This window comes from Crinia signifera, chromosome 8 (assembly GCF_055691185.1).
Source record: "Crinia signifera chromosome 8, ASM5569118v1, whole genome shotgun sequence".
Taxonomy (NCBI): domain Eukaryota; kingdom Metazoa; phylum Chordata; class Amphibia; order Anura; family Myobatrachidae; genus Crinia; species Crinia signifera.
Window position 1 is genome coordinate 61434334 of NC_139224.1, and position 24159 is coordinate 61458492.

The 24159-nt window shown below is 45.0% G+C and overlaps 1 protein-coding gene across 3 annotated transcripts in view; it reads left to right on the plus strand.

Moving 5' to 3' along the window:
- CSDC2 (cold shock domain containing C2) overlaps window positions 1-23779 on the plus strand; it is a 51392-nt gene extending 27613 nt beyond the window's left edge. For all 3 annotated transcript variants that reach the window (XM_083156553.1, XM_083156551.1, XM_083156552.1), the window contains exons 2-4: window positions 14905-15112; window positions 19620-19742; window positions 22485-23779. In XM_083156553.1, coding sequence (XP_083012679.1) covers window positions 14943-15112; window positions 19620-19742; window positions 22485-22647 — 456 coding nt within the window. In that variant the 5' untranslated portion in view covers window positions 14905-14942 and the 3' untranslated portion in view covers window positions 22648-23779. The remainder of the gene's footprint in view (window positions 1-14904; window positions 15113-19619; window positions 19743-22484) is intronic.
- Window positions 23780-24159: the final 380 nt, after the last annotated feature.

Genomic DNA, 24159 nt, shown 5'->3' on the forward strand with positions numbered 1-24159 from the left:
CAAAACAGCATTTTGGAAGTTTGTTAACCCTTTAGGTGTTTCACAGGAATTAAAACAAAGTGTAGGTGAAATTTCAAAATTTCTTTTTTTTTGCAGAGTTTCAATTTTAATACATTTTTCTAACGAATACAGTAGATTTTACTAGAGAAATGTGACTAAAAATTGATTCCCCCAATTCTTTTGTTTTCAAAAATATCCTATATGTGGCCCTAGTGTGCACGTTGACCAAACCACAGGCTTCATAATAGAAGGAGCACCTACTTGATTTTGGAGCCTCCTTTTTATGAGATTTTTTTTTAGGCACCATGTAGGTTTCTAGGCACCATAAGTGCTAAAAGTTAGGAACCTCCCCCACAAGTCACCCCATTTTGCAATCTACACCCCTCAGGGAATTCATCTAGGGGTATAGTGTACATTTCAAACCCCCAGGGGTTTCACCAATTTTGGTACAACTGGGATGTGAAAATGGAAAATTACATTTTTTTACACAAACATGCAGTTCTGGCTCAAAATTTTTCATTTTCACAAGGAATGAAGGAGACAAAGCACCCCAAAATCTGTGCCCCAATTTCTCCCGAGTACGGCAATGCCTCACATGTGACCAAAAAATACCAGTTGGGTGCATGGCAGGACTTAGAAGGGAAGGAGTGATTTTTGGATTTTGCAGCAAAGATTTTGGTGGAATGAATGGTGGGTGCTATGTTGCATTAGCAAGACTCCCAAAGCACCAATACAGTGGAACCCCCCCACAAGTCACCCCATTTTGCAAAGTACACCCCTCAGGGAATTCATCTAGGGGTATAGTGTACATTTCAAACCCCCAGGGGTTTCACCAATTTTGGTACAACTGGGATGTGAAAATGGAAAATTACATTTTTTTACACAAACATGCAGTTCTGGCTCAAAATTTTTCATTTTCACAAGGAATGAAGGAGACAAAGCACCCCAAAATCTGTGCCCCAATTTCTCCCGAGTACGGCAATGCCTCACATGTGACCAAAAAATACCAGTTGGGTGCATGGCAGGACTTAGAAGGGAAGGAGTGATTTTTGGATTTTGCAGCAAAGATTTTGGTGGAATGAATGGTGGGTGCTATGTTGCATTAGCAAGACTCCCAAAGCACCAATACAGTGGAACCCCCCCACAAGTCACCCCATTTTGCAAAGTACACCCCTCAGGGAATTCATCTAGGGGTATAGTGTACATTTCAAACCCCCAGGGGTTTCACCAATTTTGGTACAACTGGGATGTGAAAATGGAAAATTACATTTTTTTACACAAACATGCAGTTCTGGCTCAAAATTTTTCATTTTCACAAGGAATGAAGGAGACAAAGCACCCCAAAATCTGTGCCCCAATTTCTCCCGAGTACGGCAATGCCTCACATGTGACCAAAAAATACCAGTTGGGTGCATGGCAGGACTCAGAAGGGAAGGAGTGATTTTTGGATTTTGCAGCAAAGATTTTGGTGGAATGAATGGTGGGTGCTATGTTGCATTAGCAAGACTCCCAAAGCACCAATACAGTGGAACCCCCCCACAAGTCACCCCATTTTGCAAAGTACACCCCTCAGGGAATTCATCTAGGGGTATAGTGTACATTTCAAACCCCCAGGGGTTTCACCAATTTTGGTACAACTGGGATGTGAAAATGGAAAATTACATTTTTTTACACAAACATGCAGTTCTGGCTCAAAATTTTTCATTTTCACAAGGAATGAAGGAGACAAAGCACCCCAAAATCTGTGCCCCAATTTCTCCCGAGTACGGCAATGCCTCACATGTGACCAAAAAATACCAGTTGGGTGCATGGCAGGACTTAGAAGGGAAGGAGTGATTTTTGGATTTTGCAGCAAAGATTTTGGTGGAATGAATGGTGGGTGCTATGTTGCATTAGCAAGACTCCCAAAGCACCAATACAGTGGAACCCCCCCACAAGTCACCCCATTTTGCAAAGTACACCCCTCAGGGAATTCATCTAGGGGTATAGTGTACATTTCAAACCCCCAGGGGTTTCACCAATTTTGGTACAACTGGGATGTGAAAATGGAAAATTACATTTTTTTACACAAACATGCAGTTCTGGCTCAAAATTTTTCATTTTCACAAGGAATGAAGGAGACAAAGCACCCCAAAATCTGTGCCCCAATTTCTCCCGAGTACGGCAATGCCTCACATGTGACCAAAAAATACCAGTTGGGTGCATGGCAGGACTTAGAAGGGAAGGAGTGATTTTTGGATTTTGCAGCAAAGATTTTGGTGGAATGAATGGTGGGTGCTATGTTGCATTAGCAAGACTCCCAAAGCACCAATACAGTGGAACCCCCCCACAAGTGACCCCATTTTGCAAACTACACCCCTCAGGGAATTCATCTAGGGGTATAGTGTACATTTCAAACCCCCAGGGGTTTCATCAATTTTGGTACAACTGGGCAGTGAAAATGAAAAAAATACATTTTTTTACACAAAAATGTACTTCTGGCTCAAAATTTTTCATTTTCACAAGGAATGAAGGAGACAAAGCACCCCAAAATCTGTGCCCCCATTTCTCCAGAGTACGGCAATGCCTCACATGTGACCAAAAAATACCAGTTGGGTGCATGGCAGGACTCAGAAGGGAAGGAGTGATTTTTGGATTTTGCAGCACAGATTTTGGTGGAATGAATGGTGGGTGCTATGTTGCATTACCAATACAGTGGAACCCCCCCACAAGTGACCCCATTTTGCAAACTACACCCCTCAGGGAATTCATCTAGGGGTATAGTGTACATTTCAAACCCCCAGGGGTTTCATCAATTTTGGTACAACTGGGCAGTGAAAATGAAAAAAATACATTTTTTTACACAAAAATGTACTTCTGGCTCAAAATTTTTCATTTTCACAAGGAATGAAGGAGACAAAGCACCCCAAAATCTGTGCCCCCATTTCTCCAGAGTACGGCAATGCCTCACATGTGACCAAAAAATACCAGTTGGGTGCATGGCAGGACTCAGAAGGGAAGGAGTGATTTTTGGATTTTGCAGCACAGATTTTGGTGGAATGAATGGTGGGTGCTATGTTGCATTACCAATACAGTGGAACCCCCCCACAAGTGACCCCATTTTGCAAACTACACCCCTCAGGGAATTCATCTAGGGGTATAGTGTACATTTCAAACCCCCAGGGGTTTCATCAATTTTGGTACAACTGGGCAGTGAAAATTAAAAAAATACATTTTTTTACACAAAAATGTACTTCTGGCTCAAAATTTTTCATTTTCACAAGGAATGAAGGAGACAAAGCACCCCAAAATCTGTGCCCCCATTTCTCCAGAGTACGGCAATGCCTCACATGTGACCAAAAAATACCAGTTGGGTGCATGGCAGGACTCAGAAGGGAAGGAGTGATTTTTGGTTTTTGCAGCTCAGATTCTGGTGGAATGAATGGTGGGTGCTATGTGGCATTAGCAAGACCCCCGAAGCACGGTGAAATGATGAACCTAATAATCCATAGATGTGTGGTATATTTTGAAACACTCCTTTATACATAGGCCGGGTTTGTCGGGGCAAGTTTCACAGTGGAAAATAGTTTCCTTTCTTATTCCCTTTTTATAGCAAACTTTGCACCTTTTTTGTGTCCTGCCCTTTCTTGCAGTGGAGGGGATTTCGTTGGGAAAATGCTGCCCTGGTACAATACGGGGGCCAGTACTAGAAGTACTGGGGCCCTCTGCCTGCTGATTCCCAAATGTTAGGCTCTTTATGACTTCCTCTTGAAAGTGCATAAATGTCCCCCTCTGGCCGGTAGAACGGAATAGCACGTAAGCGTTATACAGTGCCATCTGGATGATATACACGGCCAGCTTCTTGTACCAGATATTTGTTTTCCGCAGGGCACTGTACGGCTTCAGTACCTGATCTGAAAGATCCACTCCACCCATGTACTTATTGTAATCTAGGATACAATTTGGTTTTGAGGTGTGGGTACTGGTACCTCGTACAGGGATGGAGGTGGTACTGTCTCCATGAATTGTTGTCAGTATAAGGACATCCCTCTTGTCCTTATATTTGACCAACAACATATTTTCGGTGCATATTCCCCTGCTTTCACCCCTTCTCATTACTTGGGCAATGTGCGTTTTGGGGAGGCCTCTTTGGTTCTTGCGCACAGTACCGCAAGCTGCTGTACCTCTTGAACCAAGGGCCTTAAACAGGGGGATGCTGGTGTAAAAGTTATCCACATAGAGGTGATAACCCTTATCCAGGAAGGGGTGCATTAAATCCCAGACAATTTTTCCACTAACACCTACGAGGGAGGGGGGGGCATTCTGGTGGTTCAATTCTTGAATCCTTCCCTTCATATACCCTAAACTTGTGGGTGTACCCTGTGGTGCTTTCACACAGCTTATACATTTTTATCCCATACCTTGCCCTCTTACTGGGAAGGTACTGGCGGAATTTAACCCTTCCTTTAAAATGTATAAGGGACTCGTCGATACTAATACATTTATCAGGGATGTATAGCTCTGCAAATTTGGCACTGAAATGATCAATGACCGGCCTGACTTTGAATAGCCTGTCAAAGGTGGGATCATCTCTGGGTGGGCACTGTGCATTATCGGTGTAATGTATAAATTTATGGATTGCCTCAAAACGAGCCCGGGGCATGGCCATACGGTGAAATGGGGTGCTGTACAGAACATCTGTACTCCAATATTGCCTAATTTGTGGCTTTTTTACTATGCCCATATGTAACACCAGACCCCAAAACGTCATCATCTCTACTGCATCTACAGGGGTCCACCTAGCAAATGATGACGTGGGGTTTTGAGCAATAAACTGCTGGGCATATAAATTAGTTTGGTCCACCATTAAATTTATAAAATCATCAGAGAAAAATAATTTAAAAATGTCAATTTCTCTGAGACCTGTTGAATCAAATTGGATTCCTGGGATGGCCAAAAACTCAGGAACCTGGGGCTCAAAATTGTCTGGTGGTGGGGTCCATACGAGATCAATTATTGGGGGGGGGGTCTCAGCTGCTCTACGGGGGCGTCTTTGAGGGGGTCCCTCATCATCAGAGGAGGAAGAGGAGCTTAAGACAAATCCTTCAAATTCCCCGCTTGCCTCACTGGCTGTGTCAGAGTCAGAGGCAAGCATGGCATATGCCTCCTCCACCGAATACATTCTCCTGGATGACTGGGACGACATTTGGGATGACATTTGGGATGCCATTTATATTTTTGTGTTACTGGTAGTGAAATGTTTCAACACGTGTATAGTGTAGGGGGGGGTACAAACTTTATTTCAACCCGGGGGGTATGTAGTGTGTATGTATGTAGTGCAGAAAAAAAAAAATACAAAAATAAAAAAATTGAAGGGTTAAAAAAAAAAAAAATGGAAGGGGTTAAAAAAAAAAAATGGAAGGGGTTAAAAAAAAAAATGGAAGGGGTTAAAAAAAAAAAATGGAAGGGGTTAAAAAAAAAAAATGGAAGGGGTTAAAAAAAAAAAAGGTCCTGCGCCAAAAATTGAGCACAGATGTTGGTCAGTAACGTCCGTCACTGAACAGCGCTCAAAGGCAACAGGAATTTGATTAAAAAAAAAATAAAATAGATCAACCCTGTGCCGAAAAAGCTGATCAGTGATGTACGTCACTGATCAGCGCACAGTGGCCACAGGACACACACAAAATCACAGTGTGTGTAAAAAAAAAAATGTAAAAAAGACCCCACAGCACTCACAAAAAATAAAAAAAGGTGATCAGTGATGCGACACTGATTACCAGTGAGGGGCAGCAGGTGCACAACCTTTGGTGGTACTGACAGGTATATATAAAAAAAAAAACCTCTGCACCCCTAAAAAGTTGCTGATCACCTCAGATATAGTGATCAGCACAAAAGGCGGGGGCAGCAGACACAAAATTTAGCACTCTCTATCACTCTCTGTCACTATCTCTCTCTATCTCTCTATCTCTCTATCTCTCACTATCTATCACTCTATGACACTGCAGCAGCAGCACTGACAGGTATATCTATATATAAAAAAAAACCTGCGCCCCCAAAAAGTTGCTGATCAGTTAAATTATACTGATCAGCACAAAAGGGGGGGCAGCAGTCAGTTATAAAAAAAATATATAGCACAATCTGTCACTATCTCTCTATCTCTCTCTCTCTATCTCTCTCTATCTATCTCTCTCTATCTATCTATAGCTCTATCACACTGCAGCAGCACAAAATATAGCACTAGGCCTCTCTATCTCTCTCTATCTCTCTCTATCTCTTTCAGTTATATAAAAAATATATAGCACAATCTGTCACTATCTCTCTCTCTCTCTCTCTCTATCTCTCTCTATCTCTCTCTATCTCTCTATCTATAGCTCTATCACACTGCAGCAGCACAAAATATAGCACTAGGCCTCTCTATCTCTCTCTATCTCTCTCTATCTCTCTCTCTCTAACTCTCTCTCTATCTAATAAATCGCAGCAGCACAAGATGTCACAGGATGTCACAAGATGTCACAAGCATAAGCAATCTCAATGATCAGGTAAGTATTTTGGATGGGTTCTGGTCAGTATAGGCGGCAGCTGGGCACGGTGACCGCACTGCACGCTATTCCAGACCGGAATGGCGTCTGCAGTGCAGTCACCGTTAGTTTAAACCCCCCTCCATGGCTGTGATTGGTCCGTCGGTCCGACGAACCAATCACGGCCTTTGGGGGCGGGAGGGGTGAGGTGGGGTGACACCAGTGTCACCCTTACACCCCGCGGTGATTGGTGCTGTACTTTACAGCACCAATCACCTCCGATCCCGTGTCACCGGCGAACGTTATTCGCCGGTGACACAGAAAACGCTGTGAATGGCTGTTCACAATGAACAGCCAATCACAGCGATCGCCGACGGGGGGGCGGCATCGCCGCCCCCCCTGGGCATGCACGGACATGTCTGCTGTCAGGGACAGCAGACATCGTCCCTCTGTCACTGCGTCTCTAGACGCAGTGACAGTTTTAAGCCATGACGTATATATACGTCAACGGTCGGGAAGTACTTCCCGGCCATGACGTATATATACGTCAAATGTCGTGAAGGGGCTAATAATGTAGTGGCTCAATGCCCAGTTACTGCTGAAGAACTAACCACGGACTTCACTCTTATTTCTGTGAAGCATCTGTGCTGTCGGTATATGTTGGTTTTTAATGTGCACATAATGCAGCTGGAGGAAATCTAAATGTAATTGCGGGCGGAAGGAGGCCGAACAGAGTTCCGTCTTCAATTACAACTGCCGGAACTCCGTTCCGGCCCACTTTAACCCAAGGTTATAAATAATCTAAAATAATTGGAGTTTTGCTTTGGTTAACTTGGTAGGTGTAAATGTCTGTATTAGATGATGGTAATTAAAGTGATCTAAATTGTGGCTATTATGATTGTGAACTGGGCTTACATACTTTGATTGGTAGATTAAGTTTGTGATATATATACATATTGTCAGGATTGAATAGTTTAGGAAACAGACAGCACACCGTGTGCAATTAGTTGTGGTGCATTGGCTAGTGTTTTGTGGATTCATATAAGGGCATATGTATTTACATATATTAGAATGTAGCGGGCTTTTACATCATGGTATACAGGGGCAGATTGGCAATGCCGGGAAACTGGGCCATTTCCCGGTGGGCCGAACTCACTAAAACCGGGCAGGCCACGCTCCCAACGGGATGGCTGGACCAGGCAACAGTGGGCAGCGGCCGTGGCACTTTGATCAAATCCATAATGGCCACTGGAGGGCTGCTGAGCATGCACGACAGCGCACAGCACCTCCCATGGGCCTTTTTGTTTTCCTCCCTACTGTTGCTGCTGCTGGGACTCCTGTTCCCCCTTCGCCCGGCTGATGAAACTCCGCCCCCTCCACCCGGCATCTGGAGCCACCGAGCAGAAAGCAACAGGTATTTAATGAAGCACTCATTACATACACCCCCTGCATTACATACACCACCCCACCTACCAGGGCAGGTTTGTCCTGCCCCAGCAAAACCCACCACAGAACATACTGCGGCAGTGCAGCTGAGCCCGGGAAATTGCTGGGCATACCACTGAAGTGGTTAATGTTTAATAACTTTAACTGTGTTTAATCATATAATTGTTAAACTATTAATACTGTGTTTTGGATCACAATACATAAACATATATATTATCGCCCTTCGTGTATTGGTTATATAAGGGGGGCCTTCTGTGCCGCACAGAGCGGAGAGCCATCAGGTGTGTTAGAGGTGGGTATAGGAGACCTGTGTGAGACGGGCAGGGTGGGTTGCATGGTTGTGTGGCAGTGGCGTAACTATAAATTTTACTCCCCCCTGCCAAAAAGTTTGTGGCACCCCCCACCCCCTCCAGGCTCCTCTCCAGCATATTTCCCCGACGTGATGACCTCACATGCATAAAGGAGAAGCTGAAGCAGAAGAGAGGAAGAGAGACAAGCATACACTGCTGCTTCCCTTGGCTCTGACGCATCCCAGGCCGCCCAACATGTACACAGTAGCCAATAGCTGGCTCTGTACAGTCAATTGAATCAGTGGGGGAATTTGTCATCTCTGCCATGGCCCCATCCACGCTGTGGCTGGTTCGCCTCCAGTGCTCAGTCAGTGGGCAGCGGCAGGCAGCAGTATGTCAGTGCGTCGAGCGGGTGCCGGCGCTTACACTGACCCTGCTGCTGCTTGCTCCCCCCAAGCGGCTGCTGGGGCTGCCTTACAGTAGTTACGCCACTGTTGTGGGGGGCAAAGAAGACCGCTCAGCTGGTTATGAGACTGTGGTGGGGTTTCTGTGTGCAGGGTAGGTCTGATGCCAGATGTTGGAGCAGGGTGGGGTGAAGTCCGCTGTGGGGGAGTTAGGACCTGCTGAACAAAATAAAAAATCAGTGCTTTAAGAACTATAAGCACTATATATATGTCTTGATAAAGGGCACTGAGCCCAAAGCATTGACTCACACTCCATGTGCCTTGCATTATTGAATGTCTTTTACTTGCATAACAAATCTTAGAAGTGCCATTCAGATTCACCCCTAATATCTTCCTTCCGGATGTTTAGGCACCCAGGTGGCTGTGTTTCGTTATGTGGGTGCTGGGTTCTGCCACACCTAATAAATACATATATTATATGCAGGGCCGGCAACAGAATGTTTGGGGCCACATACACTGATATCTCTGGGGCCCCCCATCCCCTCAAACACTATAAACATGTTTCCTTACCCCAAGGCTTGCGCTCTCTATCACACTAACGCACTCCCTTACCCTACGGCCTGCGCTCTATCACAGTGATGAACTCACCTCAACCTGTGGCCTGCATTATTTCCCACTGATGTGTCCCCTTACCCCAAGGCTTGCGCTCTCTATCACACTAACGCACTCCCTTACCCTGAGGCCTGTGCTATATCACACTGATGAACTCCCCTCACACTGCGCTCTATCCCCAAGGCTTGCACTCTCTATCACACTGCGATCTGCGCTATATCACACTTCTGATGAACTCACCTCAACCTGTGGCCTGTGCTCTATCACACTGGTGATGCAGGGGATATAGGAGGGTTTGAGGGGATGGCGGGTGAGAAGGGGTGAGGTGACCGGGCTTAAGGGGGTGATGGGGTGAGGTAACGGGGGGCTAGAGGTGGGGAGGTGACCGGGCTTAAGGGGGTGATGGGGTGAGGTAACGGGGGGGCTAGAGGTGGTGAGGTGATGGAGGCTTAAAGTGATGGGGTGGGTGAGGTGACAGGGAAAGGGGTGAGAGAATTAAGTGATGATAGTGAGATGAGGTGACAGGGTGAAGTGATAGGAGAGGAGGCAGGTCTCCCTCTTTCCCTGGCCAGGCACGCACCAGTTCTGCCTCTCTCCCCCAGGCCAGATGATCATGCCACTGCTCCTTCTCTCCCACTCTCCCCTCTCTACCATGCTGGGAGCCGCTACTCACCTTCTGCCCGGCCAGGAGCCACTGCTCACTGTCTCCCCAGCCGGGCGCCACTGCTCCCCTCTCACCCTTGCCGGGCGCCGCTGCTCACCTTCTGCCCGGCCGGGAGCCGCTGCTTACTATCTCCCCGGCCGGGACCCGCTGCTCCCTCTCCCCCATGCCGGACGCCACACTGCTCAAATTCTGCCCGGCCGGGAGCTGCTGCTTACGGTCTCCCCGGCGGGGCACCGCTGCTTCTCTCCTCCAGGCCGGTCGCTACTGCTCCTTCTCCCCAGGCCGGAAGGGGGGACCTGAGAGGGGGGTTGGCAGGCCTTGGGGCACCCTCAGGACATCGGCTGAGAAGGGGGATGGCAAGCCTCGGGGCCCCTCAGGACGTCTTGACCCCCCCCTGTCGCCGGGCCTGATTATATGTCTAGTGCCCATTTGTGTGTCTCCGAAACACTGCCATCTGTTGGCAGCGAGTTACTTTACTTGCCATATTAATACCTGTTGTTAAGGTGTCCTTGCTTCTATAATATACCTCCCAACATCCACTAGACTAAAAAAAAGGGCGTGTCCTGTGTACAAGTGGCAATGACTCAACCGAAAGCCACACCTCATGTTTATGTCACTTTGAGGGGGTATGCCCGGCCTCTCTGTCTCCTGTGAGTAGAACCTTCCAACCCTGTCAACCTTAGTCATGTCGACCCATTGCATTGTCAACCTAATAGAATGCACATACTTTCCCTCCTGCGACGGTCTAACCTGTAGCAGTTTTATACTGGTCTATTATAAGACATCTTGGGGCAACAGCTTTTCGGGTGTGTTTTCCATATAATATTATTGCTTTTTTAAATCATGTGGGCAGCAGAACCGCTGACTTACAGTATGTGCTACTATTAGAGAGCGAAGGAATTTATATTTGCATTTCGATAGAATTAAAAGAGAGTAATATTGACAAATCTAAAGCCATGCTCTTATATGGACCCAGTACCCCCCCCCCCCCCCATGGGCAAACCATCTCACATTAAAATGGCAGACTTCACATATCCCATATTTAGGGGTTTTACTACCACGCAACCCTGCAAACCTGTATAACTTGAATGTCACCAAAGCTATTACCACCCTAACTGACGATATCTCTAGGTGGAAACGTCTCCCACTATCATACCTAGGAAGGACAAATCTATTAAAAATGGTAGCAATCCCTAGACTACTTTACCCCCTACAAATGCTTCCTGTGTTATTAACGAAAAAAGACACCCAACACATCATAATGCTCTTCCGAAAATGTATCTGGAAAAGTGGGCGAGCACGTATAGCTATGAGAAAACTTGTGCAACCAATATTTAATGGAGGCATAAACTTCCCAGATGTCACCACATATAACTATGCAGCTCTATTCCGACACTTACGTGACTGGTTACACAACAGCTCAATCTACACCAACACAACACTAGATCAAGGATCTTTAGGTAATATCAGTCTAATCAGCTTTTTACACCAACACGACCAGGAAATACCCGAAAATGTGAAAATTAACCCTCTCCTGTGGACCACTAGAAAGATATGGCACATACTGCGACACGCAGCAGGTTTGAACCAACACCAATCCCTTTACCTACCCCTCTTGAATAACCCGGCATTCTTGGACGGCATGGCTGCTCACCCTTTCACTGCTTGGAAACTGGCAGGTATCACCTCAGTAGGGTCGTTAACAATAAAAGAGGAGAGGCGCCCTTTGCGTTTCTCCGAACTTTCAGCTCAATATACTACGGTCAGTCCATACCCGTTGGCATTTGTACAGGCTAGGTTTTATGTATCGCATGTTCTTACTCACTTTTCAGATGCTGACTGGGCCAACACTTTGGATACCATGTTGTCCTACTCAGTCCCAACCTCTAAAGCCATATCCATACACTATACCTATCTAAGAAAAATCATTGATCATTCAACAAGAAAAGGGGGAATGTCTACTTGGCTAACACACTTTCCCTCATTAGACATATCACAACTGCAAAAAGGTCTTCTTTACTCCCGACAGACCCTCAAGGCCAGCATGTACACACAACTTTTTCTCAATATATACCATAACTCCTACCTCTCCCCTATTAGAAGGTACCACATAGGAACTTCTAATGACCATACTTGCCCAAAATGCCACATGGAAAATGCAGACAGCTTCCACTGTCTGTGGGCTTGCCCAATAATCCGCTATTTTTGGCTTTTAGTAAAACGTTATGCGGAGGCCAAATTAATTACATTTGTCCCTATGAACCCAGAGTGGGCAATTCTGGGCATATTTGATCCGGACCTTCGCATGACGAAAGAAAGCAAAAAACTCTTGCTGGCCTTGAGTGCTGCAGGAAGAAAAACCATCCTCCAGAGTTGGATTGATCCTACCCCCCCACAATTCCCCTTATTTTTAGCAAAATTCCACTTCTTATTCAGAATGGATTGGATAGAAGCTATTGCCGACAGAAACAAATATGTAGAAAAGTTTTTCCTTCTGTGGGACTCCTACATACCCACCCTACCGCCTAATACAAGAAAAATGATACATGCAAGTTTAAAATTGACCACATGGTACCTCACTAGGATGGCTGCCCAAGACCCTTCCTGTCCCTCTTGATTGATACTTGACTATGGCATATAACAGATAGATTGCCAAATCTGTTTATATAAAAGTTATGACGGTTGGATTTATGACACCAGACTCTTGTACATTGATCAAAAATGTATTATATATCAAACACTGTACAATGTTTATTGTATAATACCTCTTTTATGGGATTCAGTATTGAATCCCGGCGGTCGGGATCCCGGCATTCAGAATCCCGACGCCGGAATCCCGACAGCCGAAATGCCGACAAGGGGGGGACGTGGATCGCCCCCCCCTTGCGGGCTCGCTGCGCTCGCCACGCACTAATTTATTCTCCCTCCAGGGGTGTCGTGGACACCCACGGAGGGAGAAAGTGTCGGCATTTCGGCGGTCGGGATTCCGGCGTTGGGATTCTGAACGCCGGGATCCCGACCGCCGAGATGGTAACTGCATCCCCTTTTATGTATACAATGTCTCAATAAAAAGTTTATTTAAAAAAAAAAAGAACTAAAAGAGAGTGCAGTAGATTAAAAATGTTTTAATTTACTACACTCTCTTTTAGTTCTATTACTATTCCTTTGGTTACTATATTTAAGAGTTGGCCAGAAACTCATTGGGAGCAACAATAGATTATAACATTATTTTATTTGTATTAATCCTTTATTGCCCCTGATTTTTAGAATTGTCCATCTCTTGCATTTCAATAGAATCTGCCTAAATCGCTTAAAGTTTCCCTGAATCGCCCCGTGTGTACAAAGCGGGCGATAGAGAGGCTGCGGGCCCGCGCATCGTTATCGCCCTGCTTAATAGACACAGCATGCAAGAATATTCTTGCGAGATGCTGCACTGTCTATTCGGCTCTATGCACGGGCTGATGCTGGGGAAGGCCACTGGCTTATCTCCAGCAGCGACTGTGCAATTTTGACAAAGCAAATCGCCCATCTGCAGCCCATGTGTACACACCTTAAATAAGACATTATAATACTGATATGTAAACAGTTGGCGTGACAGAGCTGCAGGATATTTTCAAGGCTTGCAATCAAGCAGCAGACTATTTTATATTAAAGGTATCCCAAGCATCTCGTATAGACCGCTTACTTGTGCATGGTCAGTCAAGACCGATTGTATTTGCGAAGGGGAAAAATTATTTGATAGTCGGTGACCATCGAATGATTTAGCTTCCTGTGGATGTTTATGTAACACATCCATTCTTAATGCGCCGGGAATGTACGCGTGGTGGTGGGGCGGCGGCATTTGCTTGCCTGGTGGGCGGTGCTAGTAGGCTCACTAAGCAGCGTAACATTTTACACTGCTTAGTAAGTTGGCCAGAATTAGCTCCTAAATGTAACTGCAGGAATACAAATAGGAATTACAGATCAATAGTACAGAATGGTCTCTAATTTCCATGAAACGTCCCAAGCTTTTAAGCTGTGTCACTGAAAATGTATCTGATTAGTCACACTTTGCCATTGGTTGGATGTCTAGAAGATTAGAAGGAGGTAATGCAGACTGCCACGGTTATTGACCTCACCATACTCTACTAAAGCTGGATGCACACTATGCAATATAATGTTCATACAGAACAAGAATGGTTTATTGCAGAAAGGGACCGGGGTCTTGTGCTTGTAAGGCCACACACCCTGATGTTTATCTTTTTAATAGGCCCTGACCATGTCCCGTTCCCTTTCCATTCCCTTTACTTGTCACTCTGGGAGCAGCACAGCACTCCAGCAGCTGCTGGGCCACCCCCAGCCTACTGCCAACACCGAACGTCTATTCACAGGTGCTTTTCCAGACATAAGCTAATAGCTTCTAGCTGAATATACAGTACAAGGGTCAAAGTCGCCAGATTTCAAAGTGAAATTTTTGTTCTTAAGGAGAGGAAGCAGAACATAGTAAAAGGGCCATGTACCAAGTACATCTCAAATATTTAAATTTTCCTGAAAAAAAAACAGACTTTTTGGGCCGCCACCAACAGCAATTCAATTGTTGTGTTGTGCCGGCGCGAATGCAGCAGGTGCCCCCATTAAGTAACACTTGCAGTCTCCCGGGTGGCAAGCAGAAAAGTGTGGAAAAGGTCACATTATGGGCAGTATTATAATCAAGTTTAGCTAAACCTGGTGCTTTTGGAAAGGTCAGAAGTAATGGATCCCCGATCAGAGCAACAATTGAATTGCTCTGACAGGCACCCAAAAACAAACAAACAATTGAAGCATTAATCAGTCTGTTGCTGACTCTTGAAGCAAGAGTATTTTGTCTATTAATAATATAATGTGGAATGATACTATCTAAAGAATTGGAACCATGTTAAAATATTTTATAATTATAAAATTCATCACAATTGCTGTGAGTAATATTTACATATTATTACTATACTTCAGTAATGAATTATCTTTTTCTTTAGGTAAGAAGATTAAACCCTTCCTTTTGATCTGTGCAGACATGTCGTCAAATCCCACCACTCCAACGCAACCTATAGAGTCCCCAAAGTCCCCAATGGGTCTGTCCTATCCTTTCCACCGAGAAGGAAGCCGACTCTGGGAAAGGAGTCACCTTCATTTAGGGGAGTTGCCAAGCCCCCTCCCAACCAAAAGAACTCGGACATATTCAGCGTATGTATCATACACTTTAAAACATTTTATTTGCGTAGTTTTCTATATAGTAAAATAATAAAATTACAGGAATGAAAATGGATCAGATAGCAATTTTACTGTTTTTTAAGGTAGTATATTATTCTTTTTGTAACCATTTGAAGTGCAGGTAAGTGTTTTGATATAAATCCATTTTATTCCATTTAAATCCATCTATGCATCCTTATGTGCAAGGACTGGGAAGCCCACTTACAGTGCCTGTATACGCTGAATTCCCACCTAGACACACTGGCCCTATGGCAAGAACAGATTCATAGAAACATAGAAAAGCATTGAGCACCAATATTGCAGAGTGGTGATTCTTAGCCGCTGGTGTAACTTAGGCACCACAAACGGGAGTGGGTGGTGGCCATCGTGGATAGATGAGCGCCGCTACATCTGTAGTAATAGCTATGTTCAGCTACTTAAGTGACAGCTGTCATATTAGCTATAAGCGCGAGACCCTTCACTGCACGAGATTCATACTGGCATTTAATATTGTCTGAAACGCAGGGGAATTATAATGGGCAGTTCAGCCCAGCATCGGGCGCAACGGAACCTTTGTGGCGCCATGTAAATAAACGCTAATAATGAAATCAGTGGCCTATTTAGTCCCATTTACCTAAAATGTAGGTATCAGGGGCGTAACTACTACCTTCTGGGCCCCATAGCAAAATTTCGAAAGGGCCCCCCCCCCGCCACAGGAGAAGAGGGTGACAGGTGTGTGGGGGGAGGGAGATATAGAGAGATTATATGGAAGGGGTGGGGGTGTAAAGGGGAGGTTGTAGCAAAAGAGAGGGAGAAAAAAAGGAGAGACATGGTGGGGAGGGAGTAAATAAGAGGAGGTGGAGACAGACAGACAGAGAGAGACAGAGCGAGAGAGAGACATACAGAGAGAGAGAGACAGAGAGAGACACAGAGACAGAGAGAGACACAGAGACAGAGAGAGACACAGAGACAGAGAGAGACACAGGGACAGAGAGAGACATACAGAGAGAGAGACATACAGAGAGACATACAGAGAGAGAGAGAGAGACATACAGAGAGAGAGAGACATACAGAGAGAGACATACAGAGAGAGAGACACATACAGAGAGAGAGAGAGACATACAGAGAGAGAGAGACCTACAGAGAGAGAGAGACCTACAGAGAGACATACAGAGAGAGAGACATACAGAGAGACATACAGAGAGAGAGAGAGATACATACAGAGAGAGAGAGACATACAGAGAGAGACATACAGAGAGAGAGACACATACAGAGAGAGAGAGAGACATACAGAGAGAGAGAGACCTACAGAGAGAGAGAGACCTACAGAGAGACATACAGAGAGAGAGACAGAGAGAGACAGAGAGAGAGAGAGACATACAGAGAGAGAGAGAGAGAGAGAGAGAGACATACAGAGAGAAAGAGAGACATACAGAGAGAGAGAGAGGCATACAGAGAGAGAGAGGCATACAGAGAGAGAGAGGCATACAGAGAGAGAGAGGCATACAGAGAGAGAGAGGCATACAGAGAGAGAGAGGCATACAGAGAGAGAGAGGCATACAGAGAGAGAGAGGCATACAGAGAGAGAGAGGCATACAGAGAGAGACATACAGAGAGAGACATACAGAGAGAGAGAGAGAGAGAGAGAGAGAGACATAGGGCCAGATGTATCAAGCTTAACAAAGTGATAAAGTGGAGAGTTATAAACAACCAGCCAATCAGCTCCTACCTGACATTTTTCAAACACAGACTGCAACATGGCAGGTAGGAGATGATTGGCTGGCTGTTTATCACTCTACATTTTATCACTTTTTGAAGCTTGATACATCTGCATACCCCCCAACTTTTGGGGGCGGGGTGTATGCAAATGAGGGTGCGGCTTATGCTAATTAGCCGCAACCTCATTTTCATACGAGAATAGACGCTGTGCGCATGCGCACAGCGTCTATTCTACTAGATTGGGGGGTCTCCCAACTGCCACCCCCCCGCAGCGGGACAATGCCTGCCGCGGGTGGGACAGCGGGACAGGACCCGAAAATCGGGACTGTCCCTCTAAAATCGTGACAGTTGGGAGGTATGCATCTGGCCCATACAGAGAGAGAGAGAGAGACATACAGAGAGAGACAGACAGAGAGAGAGAGCAGGGAAGAAAATGAGGAGGGGGCACCTGCATCACTTTTTTTTTCTCCTATTCACATCCCCTCCCCTCCGGCTCCAACCCACAGTTCAGGCTGCCCTGTCCCCCCCTTACCAGTATAATTGATGCTGTCAGTGCAGAGTCTTCCTGCACTGACAGCTCCGTGTCTCCTGTTTCCCAGGGCCTGGGTCTCCGACTCTCACACAGAGCAGGCAATAAGAAACAGCGTGTTTCGCGCCGGGGCTGGTCACTAGATAGTGATGTCAGTCCCCGGAAGCATCAAAGAAGGGAGAGGTGGGAAGGCTGCAACAGCCGGACCACCACATTCCCCTTCATTATGTAGCGCATCGTCGCTAGCGGGGGAGGGGGCAGAGGCACCACCAACACTGCCAAGCGAGCTCCACTAATAAGGAAAAAGGGTGCAGGGGATGCCTGCTGTGCTATGGGGCCCCCCAAGGGCCCGGGCCCCATAGCAGCTGCATCCCCTGCACCCTCCATAGTTACGCCAATGGTAGGTATGGAGGCTCATTTACAAGATAATGGATCTAATTCAGCATGGATTGCTAAATAGAGAATTCACAAATCTAGCGATTATCTAACAACTGTGCATGCATACTATACACATCGCATATGCGCACAGGAAATTAGCGACAGACGATTGATATGGACCGTAATCGTAGTTTGACTGACAGGAAGCCGCATTTAGGGGTGGAAACCTGCTGTTTTCTAGGTGTACACAGGCAATTTTTTTTTGAGGAGAGTCTGTGACATTATCGATGACCACTTCCAACCTGTCTCTGTCACAGACTAGAGGAAGCCTCAGATCTACACACTATTGCGCAGACAGTAAAAATAGTGGGAATAATAGGAGCGCGGCTAACCCCGCGAGGGGACGCGTATCCGCGTCCCCTCACGGGGCTCATCACGCTTCGGGCTCCGCGGCTTGTTACACTCACCACACTTTATAAAATCAACTCTACGCCAACATGGATACTGGGAATATTAAGCATTGTGTATTTTTAGGGCTCCAGAGCCACTTACGTAGTTTACGTAGCCAGCATAGTGCTGTATTGCTATTCTCAATACACCACTACATAAACTATGTAATGGGCGCTCTGATAATACACACGTACCGACTTTTTTTGTTTGATGCTTCAAACCTTGGGAAAATTACATCTCCGCAAAAGGCTGAAATAACTCTTGCGATAAGAGCAGTCCTTTGCTATGCGTCTCTGGGGCTGGACTTCCAGGTCTGGGACCCGGGAAACCCTCTGTGCATGCGCAGAGTGACGGTGTTACACAGTGCTGTGGAGAGAAGCCAGCTGGCAATACCCCCTGCAGCAGTGCCCGGCATACGGCTTTATTGCATTCAAAAATGAGGTAAAAACTACGAAAAAAAGGTTTAGGTGATTTTGGATCCCGTATTCTAAGGCTTGTAGAGTTATAAAGTGATGAGAGATACAGGGCGAGATTTCCTAAGCTGCAAAAAGTGATAAAGTGGAGAGTGATAAACAACCAGCCAATTAGCTCCTATCTGTCATTTTTCAAACCCAGCCTGTGACATGTCAGTTACGAGCTGATTGGTTGGTGGTTTATTACTCTCCATTTTATCACTTTTCAAGCCTAGTACATCTGGCCCTTTAAAGTACCAACCAAGCCGCTCCTGTCATATTTGAAACATGACCTGCAACATGGCAGTTAAGAACTGATTGTTATTTTATCTCTCTCCACATTATGACTCTCCAAAGCTTAGCGCATCTCCCCAAAGTGACCAACAAATAACAGAAACAATCTGTGTATGGGCTGATCCAATATGCCATCAGTGAATTACTAAGAATCGGTGACATGACATAGGGCCTTATTCTGGTTCACTGTCAGAGGTAAATTCCTTCTCAAATGGACAAAACCATGTGCACTGCAGGTGGGGCAGAAATAAGATGTGCTGATAGAATTAGATTTGGGTGTTCTCAGGTATTTTATATTTGCCAACCAGATGCCTCTGTTATATGTACGTTGCATTTCTACATTATGCTGAGGTATGATCAGAAGGATAGTAATTACCAGGTTAACCCGAGTTGCAGCTCATCCCTGATGGGATACCAACTACATCCCCTTTTTTTCTTTAACACATTCTTAACAACTGTACCTATTCCCTAATAATAATTCCATACTACCGGTAAACCTGTATTAACCGAATAGGCGAAAATAAATAGTACATATAAACCGAGGACAATACACCTGTTCTAGGTGCTGTAGCCCACAGGTTCTCAAAGTATTTAGCATTAATAAAATGTACTCTATTTTCGGCATAGTGCTTTACTCTTCTGACAGCTAATACACATCTTCATGCTTTGGTCCACCCAGAACCGCCCGGGCATCTGCGGGGCCTATATACAAAGGTGTGTGCAAGCAGTTCTCCCGCTCCCAGGGCCACGGATTCATCACTCCTGAGAATGGAACAGAAGACATATATGTGCATATTTCCGAGTAAGTTGTCTGCTGAGTATAAAATAATAATAAATATTCTTATTGGCTAACTGTCCATTTACCATTCCCCTATGTTCATGTTCCTATTCTTTTTTTTTTTTTTTTTTGCTCTTTAATGTTAACAGATATATTTAGCTGTGTGCAAAGATCATTTTTTTCTCTCTGCATAAGCATATGCTGATCAGTGCTGATAACTGATAATTCAGGACAACATATTGTAGCACATCATGATATATGTAGTATATTAAGTTCGGGGCAAAGGTAGGATTTAGAAGGGGGGGGGGACTGATCTCTCTCTCTATACCAGGACAGGCCAACCTGTGGCTCTCTCCCAGCATGCCTTGCCACAGTTTCAACACTCCCTCATAGCAAAACTGTGGCCAGGCATGATGGGATTTGTAGTTTGACATCTGGAGAGCCACAGGTTGGCCAGGCCTGCTCTATGCTAACTTTTACAATGCTGCTGTTGTGGATGACGTCTGTATGAGATGCATTCAGTATCCTGGCAGAGGGGATACCAGCTGGAATGCTGATGTTGCTGAGGATGCAGGCACGGGAATCCTGACTACCGGGCCTCCTGAACTCAAGTATGCAGGGAGCGGTAGTGTTAGGCTGGGGGAGGAGGTATTTAAGTTTAAGCACTGGGGGGCAGGGGTTAAAGTTAGGGGGAACGGGGTGGAACTGAGTTCCACCACCTCTAATGGTGAGGTGGAACATTTGAACCTCCACATTGGCCCTGCACAGTAATTCTCACAGAAAAAAAAACATTCTAATTGGCAGGGGGATGCCAAAAACTCTACCACTGGCCCTGTCTCTGCCTAATGGGGGTAATGGAGGGGAGGTAATTAGGTGGCATAGAAAAATGAGTTCCCCCACCTCTGCATGACCACTTTATGCCCGGCTTGGGGGGTCTTAGGGTTAGGCTGCAGGGAGGGAGGGTTAGGTTTAGGCATTTTGAAGGGTTAGGCTGCAGGGTAGGTAGGTTAGGGTTAGGCTGCAGGGTAGGTAGGTTAGACTGTGGGGAGGGTTAGCAGTGATCTATGTGAGGGCACCCAGCTAAGAGATAGATAGATAGATAGACATAGACACCCCCTAGAGAGAGATGATAGACAAACTTCCTACAGAGACACAGACACACACACACACACACACACACACAAACATACTTCCTTTTGTAGGATACCAGATACTGCCCCCCCCCCCCCCCCCCCCCTTCTGGGATTTCTCTGACTCATGAGGTCTCTCCCTAAAGCTGCCTGCTTCTGCCTCTGAGCCCATCCCTCGGTAGGGATGGCCATCGACCATTGATGATTCAAAATCATCAATGGTTTATGGCCGTTCTCCAATACTTTTTGCCATCAATATGGAAAAAACAGATTTTTCCCTCTATTGATGGCATGACAAAACCAATATTTTACGGGGTTTTTTTCTTCCAAAAAATTGCTGGGACATGAAACATAGCTCCACCCCCTTACACCCATGAAGCCTCACCTCCACATTCTGATTGGCCCACGGGCCAGTATTGATTGGTAAAACTATTGATGGTCATCCATCACATAGTTTATTACTATCAATGGCTGGTTGCAGTATCGCCATTGATTTCAACTGCAGCGATGGCCATGCCATTTCCCCCAGTCAGCTCAGAATTCAGCTTGTAATAAACAGGGCTGACTGTGGCAAATGGGACAGCACAAATGGAGTTGGGGGCATCTAGTGGCACCCAGTAGTACTGCAGTAAGCAGTGACACTGAAGGCAGCTCTTTAGGGGATGCGGTCATTAAGTTGGAACAAGAAATGTTGACACCGGAAGGTCGACAGGCAGAAGGTCGACAGGGCCTTAGGTCGACCAGCGGAAGGTTGACAATGCAGACGGTTGACACAGGTTTTTTACAGTTTTTCCCCCACTGTGGTTACAGAACAGTCCTTCCGCCTGTTGACCTAAGGACCCTGTAGACCTTCTTCCTGTCGACCTAAGGAGTGTCGACCTTTCTTGGGTCCACAGAATGATCTATACCCCATTTTAGATGCTGTGCGCCTGGCAGCTCAGATGAGTTATCTTTTGATTGGAGTTGGAGATAGTGTCTGCAAGCCAGCACTGATCAGGGGGGTTTCTGTGTACTCGGAAACCCTCCTGCGTGTGCTACAGAAGATTAATGCCGCCCATACACGGAGCTATAAACTCCATTGCGATGGGCGAAACCACTGTGCGTTTTGAACAAGATGCAATGCGATCTAGTAAAAAAAATTAAAGGCAGCCCATACTTTGTGTGCTGTGCAATGTGATGTGATACCTTCTTCTTTTTCATGTGCAATAAATATATATATGGCAAAGATATATATATATATATATATATATATATATATATATATATATATATATAGCATATTGGATATTAATGCAGCAAGAAGGATAGGGAAAGAGCGAAGAAGTAAATTACCCAAATTTAGAAAACCAATCTCAAGTGAAGACGCAAGGGCTGTGACAAGAAAGGGGATCTTAGTTATGACAGGTGATGCATGTGGTAGAGAGAATTCCTAGGACATAGACATTGTAGAACAAGAAAAGTACTAGGTGACAGGTAAAGGTAAGTATCTTGCTGTATACAGGAGATGCGCTGCTGCTTGGGCTGTTTATATGAAAGCTGAGGTAATAGAATCATTGTATTTTGATTAGAATGATGGATACAATTGATACGTATATTCTGTCTCATTCTAATTCAGGCTTTTATTACTCTCTTACAGCATTGAGGGGGAATATGTTCCTGTCGAAGGAGATGAGGTAACTTACAAGATGTGCCCAATTCCACCCAAGAACCAGAAATTACAAGCTGTGGAGGTTATCCTCACTCACCTTTCTCCTCACACGAAGCACGAGACATGGTCAGGACAGATCATCAGCTCCTAGACTGTGTAACAGCCCTTCACAGGTGGTGGGGACCAAAAAGAGACATATTACTTTCATATAGACACAGGGACACAGTGTCTACACCTACAACAGTGGCCCCAGATCTTCTGGAAAGGTTGAGCCAGTTTCATGCTGGGAATATTTCTTTATAAAGGAAGATGAGGAATATGGACTGGTTCAAGCTGTCCCTAAGATCTGGAATCAAGCACTAGATTTGTCACTTGTCATAAAGCCAATCTTATTGAGCTGGATTTCCTCCAGTTCATGGCATGATTGCCCAGAATATGAGATCAGCAGATAGCAGTGGTAACAGTAGTGAGGGGTTGTCACCTGCTCCTCCCTCTTCCGTCATTCTTCTCATACACAGAAATGTATAATGGTCACGTTTTGTGTCTCATTAGTTATTATGGAGCTCTCTCGCTCTCTAGGGGTTCTCCAATTTTATAATCTCTCTCCAGAATTCGTGGACTTCAAGTTTTAAAGCATTAACTATCTGCTTTTCTATATTTTGTATCGTTGTATTATCACTGGTAAATTGGTATTTGTATCATACAGTTTTCTAATGCTTCATTATAACTGCAACATGTCGGTTAATCTGGGGGTTTAATATATAGTACACTGACTGTATAGATGGAGGAGGAAAATAATTTTATACATTTATTAGTGGTGGACATGAATGTGGCCTGCTTCCCGCCGTCGAAATAGAGCTGTCCTTTTAAGTATTGTTCGAAGAATTTTATTGTGAATTATTTTTTTATTTAATATATTTTTATGTGTGTGCCTTAACTCTTGTAGCCTAGTGTATCGTTTTGTATTGAACACAACGTTCATTATTTTTGTTTCTTCCTTATTTAGTATTCTCTTTTAGTTAATAGATTATTGTTGCCTATTATGCATGTTGGGATTTTTTTTTTTTTTTTCATTCTGTTTTGTTCCCCTTAGACAGCACAACAGTGCAATTGTGTTTTATGTTGGTGCTTTACAGATTCCCTATTACAGATCTTCATGTGATGTTACTAATGTACAAAAACACCATGAGCTCCATCAGTCACTTTCTTCTTTATATCTGTGACATGACTGTACACTGCCGGATGATATGTACGATCTCTCTCCATAAAAATATCTGTCATGACTTTGTTTTAAATATTGGAAATTATTCAGCAATATGCCACAAATAAGATCTTAGTGCATACATACAGTGTATGTGTATATGTATATATATATATATATATATATATATATATATATATACACACACACACACACACACACACACACACACACACCTATATCCAGGGCTTAAAGTGGTCATGCAGAGGTGGGGAAACTAATTTCTCTATGCTTGTTAGAATGCTTTTCTGTGAGAATTACTGTGCAGGGCCAATGTGGAGGTTAAAATGTTGCACCTCACCATTAGAGGTGGTGGAACCCCGTTCCCCCTCACTTTAACCCCTGGCTATATCTTTTATATGATGACTTTAGTGTTCTTCTTTGGCAGTGAAATACCAATGC